At 40.3% G+C, this 27,850-nt stretch overlaps 1 protein-coding gene and 1 long non-coding RNA gene across 6 annotated transcripts; one reads left to right on the forward strand and one right to left on the reverse strand.

Moving 5' to 3' along the window:
• Positions 1 to 604: 604 nt before the first annotated feature.
• Positions 605 to 27,839, reverse strand: fbxo15 (F-box protein 15). Of its 5 annotated transcripts, XM_061805907.1 has the most exons (10): positions 27,576 to 27,839; positions 27,116 to 27,220; positions 26,344 to 26,571; positions 24,461 to 24,655; positions 24,238 to 24,367; positions 23,117 to 23,199; positions 22,268 to 22,413; positions 22,045 to 22,169; positions 1,223 to 1,321; positions 605 to 816 (listed from the first exon to the last, which is right to left on the reverse strand). In XM_061805907.1, the coding sequence occupies exons 1-9, from the start codon at positions 27,680 to 27,682 to the stop codon at positions 1,226 to 1,228; spliced, it is 1,215 nt and encodes a 404-aa protein (XP_061661891.1). In that variant the 5' UTR covers positions 27,683 to 27,839; the 3' UTR covers positions 605 to 816; positions 1,223 to 1,225. The 5 variants fall into 5 exon arrangements, with proteins under 5 accessions (XP_061661891.1, XP_061661889.1, XP_061661887.1 ...); XM_061805905.1 differs by lacking the exons at positions 605 to 816; positions 1,223 to 1,321 and adding an exon at positions 17,100 to 20,247 and having other exon boundaries at positions 24,461 to 24,592; XM_061805903.1 differs by lacking the exons at positions 605 to 816; positions 1,223 to 1,321 and adding an exon at positions 17,100 to 20,247 and having other exon boundaries at positions 22,313 to 22,413.
• Positions 7,222 to 15,375, forward strand: LOC133492820 (uncharacterized). Its single transcript, XR_009792755.1, has 3 exons — positions 7,222 to 8,020; positions 9,411 to 9,576; positions 14,313 to 15,375. It is a non-coding gene; the product is annotated as an uncharacterized LOC133492820 (long non-coding RNA).
• Positions 27,840 to 27,850: the final 11 nt, after the last annotated feature.

The raw sequence follows: 27,850 nt of genomic DNA on the forward strand, positions 1-27,850 counted from the left end.
TACAACTGTACTGGATTAAGAGGTTCTTAATATTAGTGATACGTAACTAATCGAGGTAACCAAAATATTAGACACAACTTACAGTTGTGTTTTTTGTTTTCTGTTTTCTGCCCAACGTTCAATGCAAAAAACTTCTACATCACTGTAAACTTCATCCACAAAAAACAACATTAACTGTATGGCCCAAAACTAAGGATTATTATTTTGTATACAGCGCTTATATTGAATATACAGTCTTGGTAATGGTCATTAAGTGATCATCTTTGGTGGCACAGGTCCAGCAGGCGACCCTTGTGAGGATAAGCAGCTAAAAAAATGGATGGATGATCATATTTTAGCTGGTTGTTTGTAACCAAGAGAATGGATGGATGGAAACACAGGAAGGGACTTAATATAAATTACGTCTCATAAAAATGACTAGTTAGTCTGTGAGTTCAAGCATATCTAAGGTAACATACAGTATATGACTTTGTTTCATAAGAGCTCCTCAGGTATCACCACAAGAGGGAAAAAAAATGAATGTATGTTATATCAGACTAATACTACCCTACTGTTATGATCTGTGTCTTTTAACGTTAGTAGATTCTTCTTGTTTTTTATGACTAGGCTCACAGTCAAGCCCTCGTTGCTCTTGTTTCTCCTCCATCCTGGGAATTTTATCGCTGAACATTCATCAACGAGTTTTCCTTCCTCATCCTATTTATCATATCTTCACTTGGTGCTTCATTGGTGTGGAGCTGTGTCAGTCATTTCACGCTGTGACGCCTCTTGTCAGCTTTCGTGAGTGACAGTGGAATCAGAGAGGATTAACTCTCCCTGCATGAAGACAAGATGAGGATCTTGACAGTTAGTTTGCATCCATTAAAAAAAAAAAAAAATCCAACAAGAGTGTGGTACGGCACATAAACTACTTTCAGTACTTGTTATGATCCTGGATTCCAGCCAGGGCTGGGCGTGGCCGTCTAATCGGAAGGGTCACACCTGCGCCTCATGACCTCCGATTAGACCCAGTACATATAGGACCCGGGGGACGACTATTACTCTGCTAGATCGTTGCCTCTCATGCCTCGTTCCCGCACTACCGTTCTCCTGACGTGTACCGACCAACGCCTGTCTCCCGACCTACCCCGTAAGCCTGCCGTCACTGATCTTGCTGCTTGTTTGGACTGACTCCCTGGTAACCGACATTGGAACGAATAAAGGCTTATTCCGCACTGCTTACCTCTCACCTGAGTCGTGCATTTGGGTCCACCCCCGAGTCTCGTCCGTGACAGTACTCTTGTAATACAATTACACGTGGATAAAATTGTTGGTAACACCTCTGTTAATGAAAAAACAGAAATAGAATCTTACAAAAGCAGAAATAAATCTGTCGTTGCTTTTACTCAATTAAAATTAAAATGATTCATTTTAAGATAGCAAATTTTGGTCACCTTAATATTTTAGATGCACAACATTGTGAGGCAGTCAGTGCAATCTGTTTTTTTTTTTTTTTTTTGTAGCTTTCAAATGAGATTTGTGCAACTTTAAGTGGGTATTTTGGCACACTGCGAAGCAAAGTGGTCCACTGGTCCCAGGTATGAAGGTTACATTTTCCATACGGAATGTTTCGGCTCCTTCCACAGATGTTCAACAGGATTTAGATCAGAAATCATACCAGATGACTTCATAATAGCCCAATATTTCGCTTTATGCCATTCCTGGGAAGTTTTAGCTGTGTTTTTTAGGTCAGTCATTATGCTGTTGCAAGACCCATGACGAGCTACTGAGACCAAGCTTTCTGACACTGTGCATCACATGTCTCTGTAGAATACCTTGATAGTCTTGAAATTTCACTATGCCTTGTATAAATTCAAGAGACCCTTGCCAGGTGCATCAAAGTCCCCCGAGAACTTAACAGAGCTCCCTCCACGATTCACGGGAGAGACAGTGTTCTTTTCTTAGTATGCTTCATTGTTGCATCTGTGCCTGCCTGAGGTTTCTCCGGGCATACGGGTTTCCTCCCACATCCCCAAAACATGCATTAATCAGAGACTCTAAATTGCCCTTAAGTGTGATTGTGAGTGCGATCGGTTGTTTGTTTCTAGGTATCTTGCAATTGGCTGGAAACCAGTTCAGGATGTACCCCACCTCCTATCCAGAGAGAGCTGGGATAGGCTCCAGCACTCCCATGACCCTTGTGAGGTTAGGCGGCTGGGATAATTAATGGATGGATGGATAAACATAGTAGTGATGACTTGCCAAAAAGTTCCAGTTTTGGGTCCTTGGTCACAAGCTCACTGTTCCAGAAGCTTTTTGGCTCGTCAATATGCAGTTTGCCAAATTCCAGTGTCAGTTTTTTATGATTTAGTTTCACCAGTTGTTTTCTCTTTGGTCACCTACCATGACCAACCTCCTGGATGGAAACCTCTGACACTGATATACCTTAACCTTAGAGTTCACGTTTTATTTCTTTGGTGGGTGTTTCGTTATTACACTTTGTATTATTATTATTATTGTATTGTATAATAATATGTACAACCTTAGTCACAGGAACATCAGGTGCTAGCAGATCATCTTATAGTCTTGTTATTTTCTTTCAAATCGCCTGAGACTACTTAACTTCCTCTGGTCCAGGTTTCATATGGTACACGCCACGTCACCAAACAGTTCAGGACTACTTGTCAACCTTTAAATATGCTGACTGAGTGATTACAAGTTTGAAAAGATGCTCCATGATGGTACTTAAAAGGACACTTGTTTGAACATGTTCCTATGATCAAATTGTTTTACTTTTGTAGGATTCTATTATTTTGTACAGGCCAGTTTTCATTGGTTTGTTCTTTTAAAATAATGACAAAACCCCAAAAAGCAATATCTGAATTTTATTGATTAATTTTCATTATTTCTTTCATTTATTGTTCAATTTGACAGATTCATGTTGTACCTGCAACCAGTGTGGGGTTTTCTTTAATTGACAGAGAAGTACCAACAATTTTGTCCACTTTTGTTTCAGACATTCAAAATAAAGCAAAGTTCTTTACAATTCATATTGTAAGCAATGACCTGATCAGATAAGTACAGTAGTTTCTCCAAAATATTTGTTTTTGCCTGTATTAAAGTTGATGTTGTTGTTATGTGGCGACAGTATTTATCACGATAATGAGTGTTTCAGTAGACTCTGACGATGTTGCCCCGCAATATATTTTGTGATCCATCTGAGTTGTGTTTTTTAGTTAAATTTTTTATTTGCTGTCATTTTGCTCTCACCTTTGTTTTTGAACAATTGGCAATCAGCTCCTAGTATAAAGTGCTGCAGGCGCAGGAGGAAGGCGACAGATCGTTCCTTGTTTTTTTTTTTTTTTTTTTTTTTTTTTTTTTTTTTTTGTGTCCCTCTTTGTTTGCTTTGTGCATTCTGTTGTGCTGCTTAACTGTTTTGTACAACCGTCTGTCGGATTTGCTCTTTTTTATGGAGCTGTTTAGTTAGTTTTACCATCTTTCTTGTGACAGTCTTCATTCTACGTACCTATGTTTTCCTCGGTTTTGCCTTTTGTAGTGGTGCTATTGTTTGAATGGTGGCTTGCACGAGAGTTTCGCGTATTAGGTTGGTAGTACTTTTGGGTCCACATTGTTTTTTTTTTTTTTTTTTTTTTTTAAATTAAGTTTTATTTGAGGCTCACTGATGGACTGACTTTGATGCAGGCAAGATGGGATCAATTCCTGCTCAGTGATGTTGTCGATATATCCCCTGTGACAGACTGGTGACCAGTTCAGGGTGTAGTCTGCTGTTTGCCCAATGTTATCTGGGAGAGGCGCAGCCTCTGCTCTGACCCTTGAGGATAAGCAGCTTCGACAATGAAGATGGACAGTTTTATATGCTTTTTATTTTTTAAAAGACTGGAAAATCACATCCTCTGTTACCACTTTGGAATTCAACCTGTCACAAACTTTAACATACACATTTATGGTTAAAGGTCAACTGTCATGAAATGCAGGATTTTTAGTATGTTATTAATGGGGGGCCGGGAAGGCATCTGGAATGGACCCATCTGTTTTTTTCACCACAACATGATTTTGACGTATATGGCTTTTTGTCACTCCCGCCATGAAAATCCTCTCGAGGGATTTGTTTTTGAGAAGAAGCAGGAAGTGACTGTAGTAGCAGATGCCCACTCAGGCGATCTCGTATGTTTCTACTAGTTTTACCTGCTGGAAGGTAACGCTTTGTTCCTTCGTGTTAGCCAAAATGCCGGCTCGATGTCTTGCTGGATTTTGTTCGAACAATCGGGAGGAGGGATTCACTCTTCATACTTCTCAAAAAGACCCAGTTCATCGAGAAAAATGGATTGCACAAGTGCAAAGGACGAGAGCTTCGTGGTTTCCAAATGACAGGTGAGTGTGTATACAGCTACTAAAAATATAAATATATATAATGGTTGTGGGGAAGGTAATCTCTGAAAGAATGTAACCAAAGATCCGCGCACATAAGTCAGGGGTGCTAAATGTGTCAATGTACCCATCGGCGCCAAGTGCAGCTTCGGCCAGGCTGGCTCATACATACTGTCTGGGAGTCTGTTGTTAGTTAGAAGTGATCCACATATCATCTAAATATGGCTCGAAATGATGGGGTAATATTGCCCTGGTCACTTATGAGATCTTCTCTTCTTTGAAAAGAGCTTCCATGTCCCATAGTAGGTGGCACATCGTATTTTCAATGAGAAATGTCCGGTTTGACGGAATCAAGGCAATATGGCTACCACTTGGATGTCAAATGAGACTTCCGCAACTTTGCGTATGGATGACGCAGTCTCCGCTCATATTTATTTTTTCGTATGGAAATCGAAGTGAATGTTATATGTATTTATCATTAGACTATTTTAGAATGTTTACAGGCATGACACTTGACATTTAAAGTTACACACCCTATTTTTTAGCTTTTTTTTCCTGGTTTGATGGATTTTTATTACCTCTTTCACTTGACATAAATTGTAGTTTGTAAGTGCATAATATCCCTACATGTGAGTAAATAAATGCCTCCAGCAATGAATTGCAGAAACGCACTATGCCCTAAAATGCCCACTACTGTACTGTATTGTAGTCTTTGGTGCAACAGAGCTAAAAGCATGATTGTCTTTATCAATAACATTGATTTCCATGGAAACATTACCATCCTTTATAGAAACTTCAACATCAAAAGTGAATTAAATCTTCAAGAGTGGGTGGTAAGGACTCACCGTTAGAATATCAAAGATGAATCCTATTTGGAGAGCCAACCAAGCCAATTAGACAAAAAAAAATGACTTGCTTCTAATTGCTAATCAGTGTTGCAAGGCATGTCAACTGGCGTCTTTAACCATGTCAAGGGAGCAAAGGTAGCATTATTAAAGATCCAGCAATCAATATCATTTGTTGTATCACCAGGAGAGGACAAAGGAAGAATTTTACAAAGCTTGCTAATGTTTTTGAAGGGCGGATGTTACCTGATGGACGACAGTAACTGTGTAATCTCTCTCGGGTGTTCAGTTATCGGTTATTCCACCAAGCAACATTTTCCACCAACATAAACCTACAGATTTCTCTGAATGTTTGTTTTGTTATCGGCATCCTGACATCAGAACTTTGCTGCATTAAATATCTGTCAAATCTCCTCCTCCTGAGCTAGCACAACTCTTTTTCACATCTGCACACTGTAATGCCTCAGGGATTTACTGACAGTCATTTTTACACCTTTTACCGGCCAGCCGCAGTCGGCAAAACATTGAAATTTTGTACACAAACCACCAAGGTGTTCCGCTCTCCAGTGTATTGGATCAGGTTGTCTGATGTAAAGTCAGCTCCATAAATATTCAGACACAATTTTGATCTTTTTGTCTCTAAGCCCCACCATGATGAATTTGAAATTAAACGAAAAATATGTGCTTTAACTACAGAATGAATTAACTTGGTCATTGTACAACATTCCCAGTTTTTTTTTTTTTTTTTGCAGTATGCTTCTGTTCCAGTATTTATGGAACTGACTATATATAAAACAAATTTATGGAAATCCAAACATGGATGCTGATAATTAAGCACTTTGCAAGATGTCTTCTAGAATGAACCAGTAGTTTTAATACCCTGGACTCGTGGTTCGGTAACTTTTTAGTACCACCTCAAAAATCTCCAAGTATCAGTCCTATGACCAGCATTAGAATACAGTAGTGTAGAATGTGTAAGTGTTCGTCAAAAATAAAATGGGATTTTTGGTACTATCAATCACTGCCACATCACATCTAGGTAATTCAGTGTCCAAATATGCCTATTTGGGCTGGAGTCAAAGTACAAGAGGAAACCCCCATAAACCACAGAGACAACACAGATGTGGCAAAACTGGACTTGACAACCACATAAAACACCTTTCAGATTAAAAAAAAAAAAAAAATGCATCAATGATTTCTGTATGAACGGCTACAAAATTTTCCATGATTACACTCCAAAAACTCCAGGCAGCAAAGTGGCACAAAACAAATAATCTAACTTCTGACTTCATTAATATGAGAAAGCCAGTCTTTTAATCAACACCAATCTGCCTGTGTGAAAGAAAAGCACCATCTTTATACAAACCCTAAGGTAAAATAATTACAATGCAAAAATATTAACTATAAATAAGATTGTATTGTTAATTCAAGTGCAGAAACCAAATAATCTTCCTGTCCTCTTTTTTTTTTTTTTTTTTTGATGGAACAGCAGTCGAGTGAATACTATAAAAGACATTTATTTACCCATGTAAGATTTTTTTTTTCACTGCACTTCCTGGGGGAGATTAATGAAAGGTTCAACTGTAGGACGCTCGCTTAAGCTGGAGGAACACTTGAGCAGCTGCTTGACATGCTGCCAGAAACCAACAGGAGGCTTCACTGCCTCTCCTTTGCTTTATACCACATGTACCTTTGTTCATCCACTTGATTTTCATAATAATACATTTAACTAAGCTTTTATGATCTGACTTTTTTTTTTTTTTTTTCTTGTGGTAAATCTAGGCTAAATCTTTGAGATCCCGTGATCCACACTGGCTGCCTTCGCTTGTTAAGACTTTATAAGACCAAACTTCCCAAATAAATCCCATGAGACATGTTCGAGCTGCGGTTAATCATTTCATATAAACCCTCTGCTCGCCGTGCAATTCATCTTCTTATTTATATCTGAAGAGCCAATCGTAGATTAGCACTGAGTCATGTGTCCTATGTGATGTTGCGGTGACTGAGAACAATCATCTGTGATGGTTTGGTGACATTCACGTGACAATTCAGAGGATAATGCACATACACTCACTGATTTCTCAAACATTTTGGGTTTCGTAGCATTCAGACTTACTGTTGATTTTGTTTTTAATTGCGTATGGATAAGTACTGGGAGCGAACTGCGAAAATACCCCAAGTTTCATTTTTACTTCCGCTATGCCGACATCTTTTTACTCATTGGAGTCAAAATTAATAGGGTTCTTGCTATGGCATAATTTCTATAATGTGTGAAAGTTTTAACATAATAGAATATATGAATGGCAACAATGTAGATGAACATGCACTGAATAGAATTTTGACCTTAGCTACGTCTTGTAGAGTTGATGATGGCACTAAAATTAAACTGGGTTGTTGCCGTGGCATTCATCAATCTTTTCGAAAAGATAAACGTGTCAGATCAAATTAGTGACCGGTAGAACTAAAACCTCACAAAACCTCGCCCTATTTTTGCGTAACGGTGCCTTTCTAATTCCGTTCCTCCACGCGGTGAAATTGGAATTGCAGCATTAAAAAAAGATGAGTCACAATCAGCTTTCCAATTCAAAGTGAGGTACATTAAAGGATTCAATTAACGCCTCGACATGGAGTAGCTTTGTAATGGCGAGAGAGAACGGGTTGATAAAATGTCATTTAAAATGATTAATCTGAACATTTGTCAAGTCTGTGTCATCCTTTTCTCCTGTGCGTTTGCTGGGAACTGAAATGCTGGTGGAGGAGAACGTTGAAAAAGATGATCCAAGCCCAGAATCACCTGTTTAAGCAAGGTATGCTTTTAGTCATGAGCTTTTTTTTTTTTTTGCGAAACAGTTTCATCAAGCTGTAATGTATTAGAATCAAATTTTAGGAACACTACGATACCTTATATCCTAATTTTCTACAGTGAAATCTCCAGTCTTGGAAGGAAATCTATTTTAGGACTGAGCTATTGTTTTTTTTTTTTTTTTTTTTATAATAAATAATCTGTCCATTAAAGGATTTGTATTATTCTTAAAAGGATTGGAGATGCTTTGTAAATTTAAATGTTCAAAATTGAGCAGTAGAATTCTTCCTGGAGGAATTAGCCTAGCGAAGGTCTGTGAGGTGGTTTGTAGTGCAAAATTCTATAGGTCAGGGGTGTCATTTTTGTAATGAGCCACTTTGCAGTTTTGGTTTCCCTTAGTAGGCTCTCATGACTGTATTTCAATCAAAATGTATAAATGCATAATCGCCTCAGGTTTCATAAGCCCCGGGTTGTATCAACCGGTTTTCAACAGTTTTTTTTTTTTTTTTTTTGCCCACTTTGTCCCAGATTTTTATACATGCACTTGGTTTTCGGAAAGTTGAAAATGGTCCAAACGCTAAATGCACCCACCACCATGTCACTCCTTAATTTCCTATTTTAAAATGCTTGCAATTTTTTAATGTTATTAAAAGTGAAGACAATTTTAAATTTTGGTGCAGAAGAACATAATCTAGACACAAGATAGTTTGATTACAGGGGGGACATGAAACGATATGATGGGCCAGATCTGGTCCCCAGACCTTAAATTTGAAACATATATGAGGGATGTAATTTTTTGATTGTAAAATTGAATCAACAGCACTCATGTGATCATTAAACAGCCAGTACTACAATCAATTTGACCTAAGTTTCCACAGTATATTTTCCAAAACCTTTTGAATATTTCACCTCAAAAAGATGTTTTTTTTTCCTGTCTTTAAGGAATGTTGTCTCATTTTAGAGACTACTGCTGCTATAAGTATATTTTGTATTCAAGTGTTTACTGAATCTTCAATTAAGAGACTAGGACCGGTAGGTACTGTACATATCGTGACAATGCAAGGCTTTACTTAGCCCCGCAAGGGAGCGACTGCAATCCATTGATTTCTTTCATCACTTTAAGGTAATTATGCAGGAGTACCGAGTGAGCCCTGATGGGGGGAGGACGAGGTGGTGGCAGGGTGGGATGCTTTCTGTCGTTAGCCCACAGCTCCTCCGTGATATATGCTCTGCGGGCACACTCTGCGAGTGGAATCTTTCACTAGACGCATTATAACGGGCAACGAGGAATGGATTTTAATGCAACAGAGCAGAGGGCCTGCATACATTACAACAGACCTTTTTATATTTTACACTTCTGCACGTCTTCAAACCTTATTCTTTTATGTCCGCAGAATAGTTCCAGCGCAGGTAGCATATTTTCCACCAGGGTTTTGGAGGTGATGTCAGGCTCCAATTGCACTTACAAAGTTGACTGGAATGATCTTGAAATGCCGAAAATCGACTACACTAGTTTTAATGAAGGAGAGAGGAAGGTTAGGAGCAGGAACTCACAACAAGGTAAGAAGACAAGTTTCTTGCTAGCTCAATAAGATAACCTTAGTGAGACACCTTGGGAGTTTTCAGGCAGTGGACACGGACAAATCATTAACTTTAAAGTTGACTGAGTGACCAATTCAGTTAACAGGTCTACAAACACCGCCGATACGCTGTACTAGAATTAAATTTCCACTGAGTTGCAGGAACTTTAAGCTTTTGGTACTTGTTGTTCTTGGACCTAACCCTATCAGTACTGCTAACTTTGCCCCGAACACTTTCTAGACTTTATGAATGTACTGCCCCGATTGCTAGCGCTAAAGTTGTGACTTAAAGGGAAATTCCAATGGTTTGGATTAACAATGTATCCAATAGGTCATGTCATATGTACTGTACCTTGACAATGTGATGTTAATCCTCTCTCATTTAATGTTTGAGAAGATTTTTATCGGCAATTACAAATTTTCTCGGGCGCTGCCATTTTGGCGAGTCACATGACGTACATGCACGGATGTGACATAATAGGCGCGACAACAAAGGCTCGCTTACGTCAAACAATTGTGGCCAGCGCTGATTTCTCAGATTTATCCTCATCTGATGAAGAAATAGCAGTATCAGTTGATCATGACATGACCTATTGGATCCATTGTTAATCCAAACCACCAGAATGTACTTTAAATATACAATCTCAACAATGAAACGCAGTGGAGGTAATGTCATGGTTTGGGCTGGGCTGGCTTCACCTGGAACATGCTTTAATCTTCATTATGCCAAGCTTGTGATAGTTTGATGATGTCAACTGGTCACAGGTGAGATGAAAGTTAAATGATTTGCTGTCAAACCCTAGAGTTTTCAGTATGTGGAGAAAATAGATTCTGTCTCACTGAACTCACACTTTTGCAGGAAAGGGTAATGCTCATTGTGCGTCAGTTCTATTTCCTTAGGGCGAATGTAACCAAATGCTCTCCTAACCTACTACTAATGACAACAACAATAATAATAATAATGCATGTCTTCTCATAAGGTTGTGAAATAGCATTTCAAACATAAGCGACAATCTCTCCTCAGCAGCCAAAGGTGCGTTAGAGATGAGGCTCCTCTACTCACTGTCACTGTAAGCGTGTGCTGCATCACTTCCTCTGACACATCTGAAATTGGTCGAGGACGACCCGCGTGCACACGGAGATCCAGGCTGACATTTTGTTGCTCTGTGCGGAGGGCTTACATCGTAAAGGACAAGGAGTGAGTTGATGAGTGGCAGTGGAAAAACAACCAACTACGTCACACTGGTTTCGTGGGGACAGCTGTAATTTGTAGGTTTGAAGGCCGCTCTCTTGAGTTATCTCAAAAACATGAACAACAAACAGGATTTATAGTGACTGATTATAATGTCAAGGAGAAAGCTCCATATTTACAGAGGATGTGAAAAGTATTTTTTTCTGGAAGAAGACTGAATGTTTTGTGCCATCACTGAATTGTATAAAAATAATTTCAAACGTTTCATCTTTACTTCCACATTGTTTAAGGGAGGTGTGGGCACCCTGCGGGCCACATCTGGCACATTGATCATTTAAATCTGGCCTGCCAAATATTAGTAGAGTCGCCAAAATCATCTCAAAATTATGACTGCCTTCATTCGACCTTGTCTTGTAATGCCGAATAGTTCCACCAGGTACAACTGTTGGTATGTACAATGATACATTGACTGCGATTGGGTGGGAACCTCCTGTCCGTTGGCAGCTGGGATAGGCTGCAGCGTTCCCGTGACTCTTGTGAAGGTAAGCAGCTAAGAAAATAGATGGAATGATACTTTGACTTGTCTTTGGCTGTTCTGTTTTTAATTCTGTTACCACTCATGCCTTGCCTTCATGCCATGTTTCAGGCCTGGAAAGAGTACCACAGATGCATTATTTAGCTTGAGGATGCTAGTGGAAAAGTACAGAGAAGGTCAGAAGGAGCTACATTGTGTCTTTGTGGATCTAAAGAAAGCCTATGACAGAGTACCAAGAGAGGAACTGTGGTACTGCATGCTTAAGTCTGGTGTGGCAGACAAGTATGTTAAAATAGTACAGGACATGTATGATGGCAGCAGAACAGTGGTGAGGTGTGCCTTAGGTGTGACAGAAGAATTTAAGGTGGAGGTGGGACTGCATCAGGGATCAGCTCTGAGCCCCTTCCAGTTTGCAGTGGTAATGGATAGGCTGACAGATGAGGTTAGACTGGAATCCCCTTGGACCATGATGTTCGGAGATGATATTGTGATATGCAGGGAGCATGCAGAGGAACAAATAGAAAGATGGAGACAAGCACGGGAAAGGAGAGGAATGAAGATTAGCCGAAATAAAACAGAATATATGTGCGTGAATGAGAAAAGTGGAGGGGGAAGAGTGAGGCTACAGGGAGAAGAGATAGCGAGGGTGGACGACTTCAAATATTTAGGGTCAACAATCCAGAGCAATGGTGAGTGTGGTAAGGAAGTGAAGAAACTGGTCCAAGCAGGTTGGAACAGCTGGCGAAAGGTGTCTGGTGTGTTATGTGACAGAAGAGTTTCTGCTAGGATGAAGGGCAAAGTTTACAAAACAGTGGTGAGGCCGGCCATGATGTACGGATTAGAGACGGTGGCACTGAAGAAACAACAGGAAGCTAAACTGGAGGTGGCAGAAATGAAGATGTTGAGGTTCTCGCTCGGAGTGACCACGTTGGATAGGATTAGAAATGAGCTCATTAGAGGGACAGCCAAAGTTGGATGTTTTGCTGACAAGGTTCGAGAGAGCAGACTTTGATGATTTGGACATGTTCAGAGGCAAGAGAGTGAGTATATTGGTGGAAGGGTGCTGAGGATGGAGCTGCCAGGCAAAAGGGTGAGAGGAAGACCAAAGAGAAGGTTTATGGATGTGGTGAGGGAAGACATGAGGGCAGTTGGGGTTAGAGAGGAAGATGCAGGAGATAGGCTAAGATGACACGCTGTGGCGACCCCTAACGGGACAAGCCGAAAGGAAAAGAAGACTGAACCCTTCTTCAGCCATGAGTGGGCAAAAGAAAAGGTGACAGTGAGTCCTGAGTGTTTAATATGAAATCAACTACTAAATATACGTCCGGTCAAAGGCTGTAGGTCTAATTTAAGAAACCATTGCAGTTTCAGAGGACTATAACATCAGGAGTTAAATTTCTACCAAGTATGCTTATTATGCTAACAGCCAATCAATGCAGGAACTGATGGCTATGGGTCAGCGCGTAAAATCCAGCTTGCAAGCTCAGCAAAAACACCTTTATCTGACAAACTGCCATCCTAGATTAAGTCACACAAGAGCCTGAAACAGCGCCGCGGGTGCTTCAGATGGAACTGATTGATCTCCAATATGATACTGGAAGTTCAACTCTCAATCTGGATCAGTTTTATGCTTCATTAAGCACAAATTTCCAAAAATCCGTAAGGTGGCACAGAGGATGCTGGTGGTGTTTGGGTCTACATGTGTGTGGACAGATTTTTTTTGTGTGATGAAAACCGACAAAACCTCCTACAGATCCCAGCTGAGTAATGAGCACCTCAGATGTTTTCTGAGAATTGCCACGACAAAAACTAAGACCAGATTTTGATGTACTGGCCAATCAAAATCAACAACATTGTTCCAATTAATAGTAAATCTTAGTGTTAATAATGACAGAGAATTTCTGAGGTTGATTTGCACGTTTTGTAACAAAACAAGTTAATCTCTGGGAAATAGAGCCCATCTCGTTTCTGAGTGGTTTGATGGCTGGACATTACCGTGATGATTGTACTTGCGTATAAGTGTTTGAACATATGAACGTGGCACCTTAAAGTATTTGGAAATTGCACCCAAGGATGAGCCAGACCTGTGGAGCTCTAAAATTCTCTGATTTCCAGGCCAATTTCTTTTGATTTTCTCATGATTTCAAACAAGGAAGCAGAGGGATTGAGGTTTGACCTTCCTTGAATACATCTATAAGTGTGCCATCAATTAACTTACTGTTGTCATTGAACCGATCGGGACCTTCCAAATCCTTGACCTCATCATCTGGAGTTCGCCAGATTCTTTAAAGACAGAACTTTTTGTGTATGCAAACTTGTGACCTCGAAGAAAATGTCTAATTGTCTTTCTCATTATTGTGCCTTTTAACCAAATTAGATAATTTTGTGATCCTGACCTGAAACCAAAAAGGTTTAGTCTGATTTGACTTCAGACAATGAGACGAAAAAATTGAATGTTTTTGCAGTGGATGTAAACTTCTAGTCTCCACTGTTTTAGCACGTGTCTGTTAAAATGAATACTTATGTAATCATGCTTAATTTTCGACATGCATGTTGATTACGGTATTTCACAAATGTAAATACGTTGATAAGCACAAAACATAAAAAAATATGCAATCTACCCTAATTGCAACTGAACACTTCAATGCAATGCGATTCGGATTCAGCCGAAGATCAAACCACAGTAGTATGTCATCTATGAAACAAAAGTTAATTTAAAAAAAAAAAAAAACATAAATTTGCCTTTTTAAGATCTTAACATGAGCATACTGACAAAGCTTAATTCCATGATATGCTCGAAGAGAATATAATTCTGTGCTTGTTATTTTACATTGAAAATGGTTCGTGTGGGGGGGAGAAAGCTAAACCCAGTAAGGAGACTTAATGTAATAGCAAAGACAAATCACTTTTTTATGTTTTGAATGATTGCATGTGGTCGAGTCCCAGTGTACTGTGAAATGCTGTAAAATGTGGTCTCGTTGTGTTTTAGGTTTGCAACTCGTAGATGGCTGCTTCTTTGCAAGAACTGAAGAACCTGGACAGGGCATCCTGTGCGCAGCTGAGGTGGCAAAGGTCACACAATGTGCTGCAGGATACAGAGAAATTGCTATTTGCAGGGTATAGGGCACACTTATAGGAAGAAATGCACAACTGGCAAAAAGCCCATGACGTTGATGAATGCTGTCCTCTAAGTGTTAGCTAAAATTATCCGATGAGACGCGGTACGTGTTCCAATTCACAAGGTTGATGAAATGACAGCAGAGGAGGACACGCATGAGGGTATTCACCGATCTCACACACACACAAAAAAAAAGTCATTTGTCTTTCTGGGAAGGTCTACCTACATGGAGAAACTAAATGACATGTCAAACCATTTTATAGAAATTGGAAGCATAGAATTTGAACATACACCGATAACGCAGCCTGAGTAGGTTTGCAGGATTAGTTTGCAACGTGGCACATAAGCACATAATTTCAAATTATATAGAAATTTAACATCAAATCCCTTTTTGATATGTATGTTTCAGGCTGAAGTAGCTTCAATAGATTACCTTGTTTAAAGTGGAAGCAAATAAATCTACCCATCCAACCCAAAAAGGGATTGCCCCAAGGTGCTTTACTGCCCTCGTGTGGTGACTTTCCTCCACTTTCTCAAGGATATCGATTCAAAAGTGGACCACTTGCCACATACACTGAATGATTCATCCATCCATTTCCGAAGCCACTTATCCTCACAAGGGTTGCGGGAGTGTTGGAGCCTGTCCCAGCTGTCAACGGGCAGGAGGCGGGGCACACCCTGAACTGGTTGTCAGCCAATCGCATGGCACATAGACACAGACAACAATCTCACACACAATCACACCTAAGGGCAATTTAAATTTTTCTGGGATGTGGGAGGAAACCTGAGTGCTCGAAAAAAAAAAAAAAAAACATGCAGGAACGGGGAGAAGATGCAAATTCCATACAGATAGGGCTATATGGTGTTTCACCCCAGTCCTCAGAACTGTGAGGCCAACGCTCTAACCTGTTGTTCCACCGTGCAGCCTGTATGATTCAAGGAAAGAAATAACAAAAAATCTAATTATTCTCTATCCAGTTTAAACTGTTGCAATTATTTTGAACTGCATGTTCTTCTATGTCTGTATTTTACTGTGGCAATCAAGCTTCTTCTCGCTATATTAAACAAATGATTGCATTTACAGTGACAAATCATCCTTAGTACTTTAAGCACTCACTATTAATTATTATTTACGTCTGAGCAATTTTGTTTTTCTGCCAGAGCTTTCGCGTGGGCAGGGGAAAGCAATTTCTGGTGCTCGATGCAAGTAATTGACCATTTGTCTCACTAAGAACAGAAATGAGTTATTATGAAGCGTGACAAGAAGGGATAAAATAAGTATTGGGATTTTATGTATTTATTTTTTTTTAATTCATCATATATCAAATACAGGCATGCCACCACACAATACCCAATGTCTTTGGTTGTGAATGCGCTGTGGGTCACATTTTATTAACATGGCATCTTAATTCAATTTAGGTACAAAAAAAGTGTAATTACACACAGTGATGACATCCTCAAAATGGCCACCCCATCTTGAAGCAAATAAACAGAGAGTGGCCCAATGAAACTTTATGACAACCACATGACTCAGCAACTTCCAAGTCGTTTGGCAGGTTTCCGAGGAATTGCCCTAATATTAAAATGGCCGACTGCCAAAAATGCAGTGCATATTTTCATTTGCTTTGGACACTTATGGCTTTGTGGATATTAAAGAATCAAAGTGACGGCTACCAACGCTAATGGGTGTCGCAATAAAGGTGGCCTCATGATGGAGAGATAATTACGTAATGTAGGTGAGCGGGGATGGTGGTTTGAAAAGTGTCGTGAGGTTTTTCGGTGATTGGTGGTGAATACTTTTGCATCACTCTTACAACTGTATACATTCAAGCAATTTGAAATGCTATTTTTATAACCATCGTTATTAATATGCAATAACTGTCACAACAGTCTGAGATCATTTATACAGAAACTAAAAGCCTCTGGATGTGCACCAAAGTTAAACCTTGCATGTTGTCACTGTTTCAATCATATATCTCTATCAACCATATTATGTGACGTGTATTGTCATTTGTAACAAATATGTGTCCATTTCTGCCACAATAGTACTTAGACTTGAGACCACACTTCCCCTTCCAACCATATATTGAAGGTGAGCAAAATACTTACAAAGGAAGACAAGTACCAACTGCCATTAGCTGTACTTTTTTTTTTTTTAATGAGCCAAGGGCAGACAAGCTTGAGTTATAAACATGTATTGAGCAGCTGACTGATGTTCACCGGTCAAAATTGTGGGTTGAGGGCTACATTCGCCATTAACCATTTACTCCATATTAAGAGCTATTTCTGATGCTAAATCTGTCTGATATCCTTTCACGCAATTGTAACAAGTAATTGCAGTGGGGTGAAGCGGAGGTGTTCCGGTACCATTTTGAATCAATTACACACGAAACAAATTGTTCCCAAGGAGGCCTAAAAGCAATGGTGCTCTTACTCTTGGCCACTCGTAAAACCAAGGTGAATGAGAAACAAAATATTCATTCACAAGCAAATACTCCAAAAACCATTTCATGATTTCATTTTAATAAGAGGTCTGTCTGGTCTTTCATGAGAGACCCATTATCTTAAAAAAAAAAAAAAAAAAAAAAATCAGCCGGTGAGGAAGATGCTTTTAATAGGGCTGTTCCCCCCCCCCCCCCAAAAAAAAGACATCCTTTGTGTCTTTGACCAACCTAAAAAAATTCTTATTAAAACAGATTACTATTGAGATGGTACTGTTAAATGTATTCTTTTCAAAGTAAAAGAACAATGGACATATTATGTGCAATATTTTCACTACATCCAAATCCTTACTTTTCTGCACACATTCACAACTGCAAATATTTTTTATTTGACTATTTTTTTTTCTGCTGTTGTATTTTATTTATAGTTCACAAGTCTTGAGACTTACTAGGCTTATATGGGACCACACATACCTTACAGTATCATGTGGAAATGTGTGTGAAGAAAGTCATCGATACTGTTGTGGTAAAAATGTTTTAATAGATTTGTGAAATTGCAACCTACTGGAACACAATTTAAACATAACTTCTCCCAGAGCTTTTAATACACTTGGTGGACACAACATATGTACCCCAACTTTGGATTCAGAGCTCATTTCAATGTACAAGTTTGCCTATGACCTGAATTTTATTGGGTTAACAGGTACCAGCACAGGATGAGTACTAAAGTTAATGGAAGGGTGATTAGATGAAGTTTTGACACAGGGAAGCCACGTTTGCATTCAAGGCTTTTTAGGAGTTACAGTGAAGAAAATAAGTATTTGAATACTCTGGTATATTGCAAGTTGTCCCACCTATAAATCATAGAAGGGTCTGAAATTTTAATCGTAGGTGCATGTCCACTGAGAGAAAGATAATCTAAAAAGAAAAATCCAGAAATCAAAGTATGATTTTTTTTTAATGATTTGTGTTATACAGCTGCAAATGATTAGTTTAGTTAATATTTGGTACAGTAGCCTTTGTTTGCAATTGCAGAGGTCAAACGTTTCCTGTACTTGTTCACCAGATTTTCACACACTGCAGGAGGGATTTTGGCCCACTCCTCCACACAGATCTTCTCTAGATCAGAGAGGTTTCTGGGCTGTCGCTGAGAAACAATGAGTTTAAGATCCCTCCAAAGATTTTCTATTGGGTTTAGGTCTGGAGACCAGCTAGGCCACGCCAGAACCTTGATATGCTTCTTACGGAGCCACTTCTTGGTTTTCCTGGCTGTGTGCTTTAGGTCATTGTTGAAAGACCCAGCCACGACCCATCTTCACTGCTCTGACTGAGGGAAAGAGGTTGTTCCCCAAAATCTCACAATACATGGCCGCGGTCAACCTCTCTTTAATACAGTGCAGTCGTCCTGACCCATGTGCAGAAAAAAAAACACCCCCAAAGCATGATGCTATCACCACCATGCTTTAAAGTAGGGATGGTGTTCTTGGGATGGAACTCATCATTCGTCTTCCTCCAAACACAGTTCGTGGAATTATGACCAGAAAGTTCCATTTTGGTCTCATCTGACCACAAAACTTTCTCCCATGACTCCTCTGTATTATCCAAATGGTCATTGGCAAACTTAAGACGGGCCTTGACATGTGTTGGTTTAACCTTCGTGGGCAGCGTTCTATTTTTGGGACATCATGAGTTTCACGCATTATATCCTTTGGTTTATCAAAATATTAAAGTGTTTTAATCTGAAGCTATAATTTCATATCAGGAGAGGATAACTCATTGGCCAAAGTTAGCACGGAGTTATTTCCCTTTCCTTCCTGAGCCAACATAACTGCCTCAAGTACACATGGAGCGTTTTCCAAGAGAAGAAAGGGAGAAAGGTCAGTATGAACCAAGTTTGTCTTCAAAATGCTAATCCATTAGGAATATTAATGCGTAAGTGTCATTCTAGAATAAGAATTAATTAATAAATATATCTCTAGTATGTATCACTTCACAGAACTGATAACATACCCGTCCCGTTTTGGGACGCTGCCTGCAAGAGGGTACATCTTTTTTGCCCTTTGTTTACTGCGTTACACGAAAAAAAGTGTTATTTCCTTGATTGTGGCCTGTAAGGAGACTTTTATCTCAATAAGGCAAAAAATTGCAACCCTGCCCATGAATGGGTTAAGCAGGGGAACTTTCCGTGCCATGCATGATTTCAAACCATGACGTCTTAGTGTATTACCAACTGTCACCTTTCAAATGGTGGTCCCAGCTCTTTTCAGGTCATTGACCAAGTCCTGCCGTGTAGTCCTGGGTTGATTCCTCACATTTCTAAGTATCACTGAAACCCCGCAAGGTGATATCTCTCATGGGGCTCCACTCTGATTGAGATTGACCGTCATGTTTAGTTTCTTCCATTTTCTAATGATTGCTCCAACAGTGGACCTTTTTTCACCAAGCTGCTTGGCAATTACTCTGTTGCCCTTTCCAGCCATGTGGGGTTGTACAATTTTGTCTCTGGTGTCTTTGGACAGGTTCTTTGGTCTTGGCCAAGTTACACCTTTGAGTCTTACTGATTGTATAGGGTGAACAGTTGTCTTTATCCAGCTAACAACCTCATGCAGGTGCATTTGATGCAGGATAATACGTACATGGAGTGGAGGTGGACTTTTAAAGGCGGACTAACAGGTCTTTGAGGGTCAGAATTCTCGCTGATAGACAGGTGTTCAAATAGTTATTTGCAGCTGTATCACACAAATAAATCCTTAAAAAAATCATACATTGTGATTTCTGGAGTTTTCTTTTTTCATTCTTTCTCTCACAGTGGACATGCACCTACGATGGAAATTTCAGACCCCTCCATGATTTCTAAGTGGGAGAATTTGCAATTTAGCAGGGTGTTCAAATACTTATTTTCTTCACTGTAATACATTCAGTATTTTTGATAGTAGTAGTTTTGAGTTGGTTGGAATGGAAATGGAAGGAATCTGATTACCTACACAACTGCATTACGTGACTGCTCACTCCAATACTAAATTTTCTTAGTGTGCTCAGAATGTGGACATGTGTGATTTGATAAAGAAAGGTCAATCCCATTGCTAAGCTGTACATGTTCAGTATTCTTTTCTGAAGTACTTGTTGACTTTGCAGATTGTCACATAAACCACTAAGTTGATGAGGAAAAACTGCTTCTGCTGCTCCGCCCACACAAATTTCATCAATACTTGACCCTCTGAGTCCCGATATTGGATGAGGAACTGTTCCGCGGAATAGAAAAGTGAACATGGCATCTCGAGGTGCATCATGGCAACCGGTGAGCTTACACACCAAAAGGGTTTGATGAACTCATCTAGAAGAGTGAGCGTCATGATACAGCGATCCTGATGAAGAGGAGACAGAATTGAATTGTTTAGATAACAACGCACTGCAAAGAGTACTGGATATCTTTTAGCAGCGTGCCAGGCAATGTCTTGCGAGGGATGATCCAGTTCTGAATTTGTTTGGGATGATGTTTAACCTAGTTATAGTGAGAAGTCTCATAATATGTGATGGAAAATTGGGAAAAAACAGCATCACCACAGGACTCAAAGAGTCTCTCGAAGTGTGGAGACTCACCACATATTGTGAACGAGTTCTGTGTGCAGTATTAAACAGCATCTTAAACTTCCACTGTCATGCCTATAAACATTCTAAAATAGATATTGTAATGAAATATACATACAACATTATCCACTTCAATGTCTATACGAAGAAATAAATATGAGCGGACAGCGTGTCATCCATGCGCAAAGTTGCGGAAGTCTCATTTGACATCCAAGTGGTCGCCATATTGCCTCCAACGTCATCAGCAGATGTTACACCGGGACATTTGCCATTGAAAACACGTAGTGACAACTTGCTATGGATCACAAAAGCTCTTTTCGAAGAAGAGAACATTTCACAATCAGGTGAAATGACCTGGGGAGTACTACCCTATCATTTTGAGCCATATTTTGATGATACGCGGATCACTTCTAACAACAACAACAACAGACTCCCCGACAGTATGTAGCGTACTCAGGAGGACCCATGCCGGGCAGGGGGGGGAGAGCTCCTTTCTCCTCCCACAAGCGGCCAAACCACCTCTGCGTTGGCCCCAATGCGGAAGCCGTCGTCGGCGAGCAAACCGACCCAGGAGCCGTGGCCAGTGAGCCGATGCTCGAAGTGGGGTGCCCAGACACCAGTGGCTGGTGGGGGGAGAGTCCGCCCAAATCACCTCCCCGCCGATTCACCTCCGCGTCGTGACTAATGCCAGGCCCGGCCTTGCGGCGATCCACAAAGCCGTGCGGAGGCTGTCACTCCGCGGCTAACTGCGTGGAAGCCGTCCGACGCGCACATCGACACATTTAGCACCCCTCACTTACGTAGCTGATCTTTTGTTACGTTATGAGAGGATTGTGTCCCCACCCCTACTATTGTTTTTTTTTAGTAGCTCTATACACACCTACCTGTCATTTGGAACCCACAAAGCTCTTATCCATTGCACCTGTACAATCCATTTTTCACGACGAACCCGGTCTTTTTCAAAAGTATGAAGAGTAAATCCATCCTCCCGAGTGTTCGAACAATATCTAGCAATACAACAAGCCGGCATTTTGGCTAACACGAGCTACCTTCCAGCGGGTAAAACTAGTATAAACAGATGAGCCAGCTTGAGTGCACTGCTGCTGTTAACGTCATTGCTTCTTCTCAAAAACAAATCCCTCGAGAGGATTTTCATGGCGGGAGTTACAAAAACCCATATAGGTGAAAATCATGTTTTGTGGCGAAAAAATGGATGGCTCCATTCCGGCTGCCTTTTTTCATAAATAACATACTAAAAATTATGCATTTCATGACAGTGGACCTTTAAGTAAGTGTCCCATTCGACCCTGATGAATAATTGCGCTACAATGGTGCTTGTTCACTTTTTTTTTTGGTTGCTGCATTTCTCCTTAATGCTATCTAATATTATACAAAAAAAATGTATTTGTACAAATAGAGGTGTCTCCCAATGAAAAAGTTTTGTAAATAAATGCCCTTGGTCACTATTTGCGGAACTACATTGATTGATATTTGGTTGGCTCAGAACTTTCTACCATTTAGCGATTGAGTGAAACCCAGACAGTGAACAAGTCTTATAACAAAGTAATTGGTACCTTTACTTTGCCCTGCAGCTCCTCACACTTCCAGGGCAGAGTGACACTACCTGATAGAGGTGTGTGCTGCGAAAAGCAGGTGTCGTTAATGGCAGTAAGACGGATGTGGCCATTGCAGATCTGATCTGAAGGACATTGTGATAGTGCTTGATCATGACCAACAGATGCATTCATTTATTAACTTAAAGTTGTTTTATGCATAGGATATACTGCACAGATTTACCTCTTGGGCAGAATAACTTAGAGAAACTTGCAGACATGAGCTCACATTCAGTGCTGTGGAGAGCTATGTTTAGCTGGTAACCATGGAGACCATAATCAGGGTCGATGTCATCAAATGGGGCTTTGACCATCGGCTCCACGTAGGGACTATTGGATGGAAAATAATGTTATCAATTCTAGCCAGTAGAGGGGGCTGTGCGCATACTTATGAGTTATTAGATATGCTGGAGGAAAAAGGGAGAAGATGAGGTATGTGATTATATTTTGTGTGTGTAAATTAAAGGGCCCTCCTCTTTTAAACAATTTTCTTTGTCGTACAGATGGAATTCCAGAAATCCACTTTCCGAGCCACAGTAGTGCAGAACCGTATCGGGCTTCCGGCTCTTTTGGGGTGTGGGAGAAAACCCACGCAGGCACGGAGAGAACATGCAAAATCCACATAGCCGGGGGCCAGGATTCAAACCCCGGTCCTCAGAACTGTGAGGCAGATGTTCAAAACCAGTCGGTACACCGTTCCACCCAAATGTAACTCATATTTACAAAGATAACGCCTTGTCCTGTTTACCAGAGTTCAATCCATTCTAGAATTTTGGTTTTTCGTTGAAACATTCGAAGACATCTCCCAAACCGTACTCCGCAGACAAGCCGTAGCTGACGCAAACATAAGACGGAGAGGGGAAAAGGCCAGAATGTTGACAAGATAACAACCCCAGTCGGAGTCGAAGCGGCAGTGACGGATCACCAAGCAGAGCATCAAAGACGGATCACCCCGGGAATGAACGCTGTCAGTTGCATTTGCTGGTGACACACTTTTGAGCGTTTGAACACGTGAAGGAGAGGTGTAGCCTACCGAAGGGAGGATCCCTGGGTACTTCTCTCCAGCAGTCGATAGAAGTGGAGAGTGAAAATGACAAAGGCAACACTGCGTCGCTCCTGCGAACAAAAGACTCAAAAATCAACAATGTTCAATTGTCATTGTCTTCACTTTCCGTACGAGAATTGTAGATCTCCACCCATCACCACATTTTCTTTTGTATTTATATTAATAAAATTAGTCACAGGTCTTAATTGTGTGACTACAAATTTTAGGATTACCTGCATCATTTTACATCTTGATTATTTCTTATTTTTAAAAATATCAAACTAGGTTAGCTCGGTTAAAACGTGTTAGTTTTAATACATTGAAAGTCACAATTTTTATCCAAGCTTTTAACTTATTTGGTTGTATTTATAGGACACACACTTTTACACTGTTCATCATAGTTGTTTTATTGCAGCTTTTTTCCTGTGTCGCTGTTCTGTGTGAAAGGTACTGACTGATACAGAGCAACGGGTGGGGAATGGAGGCAACCTCTCAATTACTCAAGTTCGGAGGTAGTGTTAGCGCAAGTGAGACTAAAAAAAAAAAAAAAAAAAAAGGAAAGTCAGAGAGGGTGTGTGACAGTGACCTGCCAGAAGTTCACTTCTGCAGTCCTGTTTCACACCACATGCTAGAGATGATCTGGATGCAGGAACGTGGCTGGATTTTTTTGTGTGTGTGAGTGTGAAAATCATAGTTTCCAGGAACTTTGTGTGAAAGAAGCAACAGTTTCCAACCAGTCTCCCGTCAAACGTTTCTGGCATGGTTTGACGTATTAACAAGGACAACCTAGCTGATGGAATTTGTCACTGTCCCTGCAGTCACAGTTTTCCAAAACGTGCTCAAAAGTTTCAGCTTTTTTTTAATTATTACTTTTTGTCTTTGTTTTTTCCCTTGTTCATCCCAAGTTTCCCCAACCAGGTGCTAGCAGGTGTAGTTGCAGATTTTTGTCTTTGGACATTTAGTTCTGCTTTTTCTGTGTACCTTCCTTAAACAATACCTCGTGACATTCCAAATGAATGATCATGTCGTATATCTAGAGTTAAACATATACATTTGGGTTGAATGCTCTGAATTAGTTTTTCAGAGATGGTGGGCTGCATCATAATTACCTTCCAAAGCCCCATGACAATGTCAGGCTTCAATAGCTTCAGTTCAACCATTTCATCCCAACCATAGTCTTGCATGCTTTTGGTCACACTCTCCATGTCGACCACATCCATGAGGGACCGCCAGCCAGGTCTGCCAGAGCAAGGAAAAGACAATCACTTTTACAATGAAGAAGAGAAGCGCTGGAGCGACAGATGATTGGGGGATGGATGTTGACTGTCCCACGCTTTGAGTCCAGGGCAGTTGAGGGCGACTCTCCTGACGCCGTGGAGCTGAATGGTGGAGATTTGATGGAAGTCGGGCCAGAGGCTCCCATTCCAGCACAGCACCGCAGAGCTCTCGAAGAACTGGAGCTGGCTGAGATCATATGTGGTTTCATTCTTTGATTTGTCGACGACCGTCAGCTCCCAGGTTAGGTTTCTGGTGTGCCATCACATGCATAATTCATAAGAGAATTGGGCTACGTTGTAATCTGGGTGAGTAAAGACACATTTCAAGACCTGTTGGAAGGCCAAAAATCACTGAACCAATTGGAGTGGGAAAGATGGGTTGAATATTTGATCACAATATTTATAGAAATGGTGGAATAATTTTCAAAACATTGATTGGAGATTGCAATATTTATAAATGTCAGTTGTAATGTACCTTATCCACACGCAACTCAATAAAATATAGTCTTAACTTGTTCAGCAAGTCTGACACATTGAACCACAATATGCCATTTTTTTACAGCTTTGGAAAATTCAATTCGAACGGCAAATGTGGTTTTCATATGCTCATAAAATTTCAACATTGTTCTTTAAAAAGTCCTTCATTGCTTCTTTTCTGTTTGCTGTGGCCTAGTGGAGCTCTGTAAATTTGCTATAAAAACTGCTTAATGTAAACTGCAATGAAAAGAGTGAAATTTAACAGAAAGGTTGTCATTTGTTTAGTTATTACATTTTAAATTCACTCAACTGAGAGTTTAAAGGCTATTCTATTTCCATTATCAGCAGTGACGGGACTTCTGCGAATTTGCTAATGGAATACAATGTAATAATGACATAAAACTGCAGCTGCTCCGAAGAATTTGTTGATCTGATTCAGCCCAAACTGACACTCAGGACTGGCCCTATTGTGATTTTGCTCGCGCTTCACTGAGGGAAGGAACAAAAGAAAAAACTGGAGCAGCCTGTAAGGACTGAGATCACCCTGGGGATTTAGCCCGCCATTGTCTGTGTGTGTGATGTCTTGTGAAATGCTTATTAGCAAGGTAAATCGCACGCTCCTGTGTGTCTCAAACAGATAAAAACCCCTGGGGGTTGGGGGGGGGGGGCTGTCTGACTTGGTTGGGAAGGAAAGAGAGTGAAAGTATGTGTTCTAGATGAGGGGTCGGAAGGGGGCGTGGGTAATTTATTTCGACAATTCAGACAGCCTCCGCAAGGAAAACCCTTACTTCTACCTCCCCCTCTGTACCCCAGCAACCAGGATGCGACGCCAAATGTAGCGCCTCTAATAAGAGGTTCTAAAAACTAAGGTGAGAGTTCGGGGGAGGTGGAGAGGGAGGTGCCCCTCGATCACGGATGCTGCTATAAGTCTGAGCAGATGATGAAGACTAAGCACGATCCGCTGGCCCGTTAGGTGATACAAATACTTTGCAAAGAAAAAATCGGGAAATGATTCCCCTTCAAAACGATCATCAGGCCCCATTATTGTCATCATTTTGTAATGTAAAATATATGACCTGATCAGAATACAGTCGACACCCATATACAGTAAATGAATAACTCATTTTAAATAGACACAATGCTCCATCTTGTGATCAGATCAGTGATAGGTGATCTGTTTTTTTTTTTTTTTTAACTCGCAAATCAGTTTTTGGCCCCAAAAATCATGATCGTATAAGCCACGTTTTCCTCATCGACTGTATCAAATTCTGACATGGTAACAGAGTTTTTCCTGGGTGTCTTCAAATCTACGGTAGGATCCCGTGATAAAGGGAAATGTGTGTGGTATAAAGTTTGATATGGACAATTTTATAAATTTGTGATACCGGGAGACTGCAAAAAGTGAAATGTGATATGACAAGGGATGACTGTAACACATAAAACAAGAACTCTTTCTCTTACCTGAGCATCTGAAGTGTGCGACTGGGCAACCCTGTGTGGCGATTGACGACTCCAATGTGCGTTTTCCATTTCCTCCTAATCCCTGCATCCAGAGTTTTAAAGTATCGTAGCTTCCAGTCACGTGAATGCTGATCGTGACCCTCCAGCGTGGTGATCTCCAGCATCTCCCCAACCATGTGCATTGGCTTCTTTTTAAACAGCCTCTTGCATAGATTTCTCCATAATGCCCTGCATTGGTTGTATTGATCATAAGAGAAAAATGAGAAATTGCTTTTTGACCTCAAAAGGTACCACCATACATCTAGTTACACCTAGTTCATACACATGCCTTTTACAGAAACTCTGAGGTTATTTTTCAATCAGATGGCCTCCCAATAGCTTTTATTATATTGAGAGAGTAAACTGTTCTGCCCTCTGACCTTTCCACAGGAATTGTCAGCAGACCACAGTGGCCTAGAAGGACAATAAAATGACATAATGGAACGGTATGACCAGTTCTGGAGGAAATCACTGACTGTGATGGTTAAAATGTTTTACGGAATCCAAAACATAACAGGGATCCAGTGCAAGGAAAGGATTTCTTACACTAGAAATGCATGAAAGTTATTTTCTGAAGGAAGCTGTAGAGTTGAATTAATTATCTCTGCAAAGCTTCCTTTTCCTTGTCAGGCTTTAAGATTGCATTTGAATCCTCAAATCCTTTTTGGAGTGGCTTTTTTTCATGTAGTTGTAGCCTTTAAATGCACCGTGTATGATGTATTGTAATACCTACTCATCATTGGCGAGTTGATTGAAGATTTTACTGACTTGGCTGATGCATAGTAGTGCGCCAGCATCCAGGTAGGACAAGATCTTATTTTGGATCTCGTATGGTAGTCTACACAAAAAAGGTAAAGAAACATCAAAAACCAAGAAAAAAAAAAGTTTTTATGCCACTTGCTGTTCTTCCTGCTGTTCTTTTGTATGCATGGCACTGGCAGCGTTATTATCCCCTTGACTGCATGAAATGATGAAGCGAATAGCAAAACACTAATAACATGTTCATCTAATATCATGAATACAATCAGTAGTTGTCTACATTTACTTTTGACAAATTGACATAACTATATGCACACTCTCTGGGGGGACTTTAATGAACAACATTAATTATCTTGGAATTAGTAGCAAGGAGTGTTTCTCAGTCTTAGAGACGGAAACAATTGGAGAAAATGAATAGAGCGATGGCATGTTACCTTTCGGTAAAGTTTTGAAGGGATGCTCGAGAGTGTTTGTCAGCTCGTTGGGACTTTGTTGCTTTTAATGCTAACATGCTAGCGCTTGTTTTTCCTGATTCTAGCATAAAATACTTCTTTAACAGTGTATAATAGTTAGTGTGAAACCATTAGTGAAACATTTGCCGAGCGTCCTTATGAACGTCTAATCGAGGGTGAAAAATCAGCGATCAACAGTTTCACATCGCTGGCGTCTTGTCGCCGTAGCAACATCGACGTTGGGCGTCCTTTAACTA

The sequence above is a fragment of the Syngnathoides biaculeatus genome, chromosome 19 (assembly GCF_019802595.1).
Source record: "Syngnathoides biaculeatus isolate LvHL_M chromosome 19, ASM1980259v1, whole genome shotgun sequence".
Lineage (NCBI taxonomy): Eukaryota > Metazoa > Chordata > Actinopteri > Syngnathiformes > Syngnathidae > Syngnathoides > Syngnathoides biaculeatus.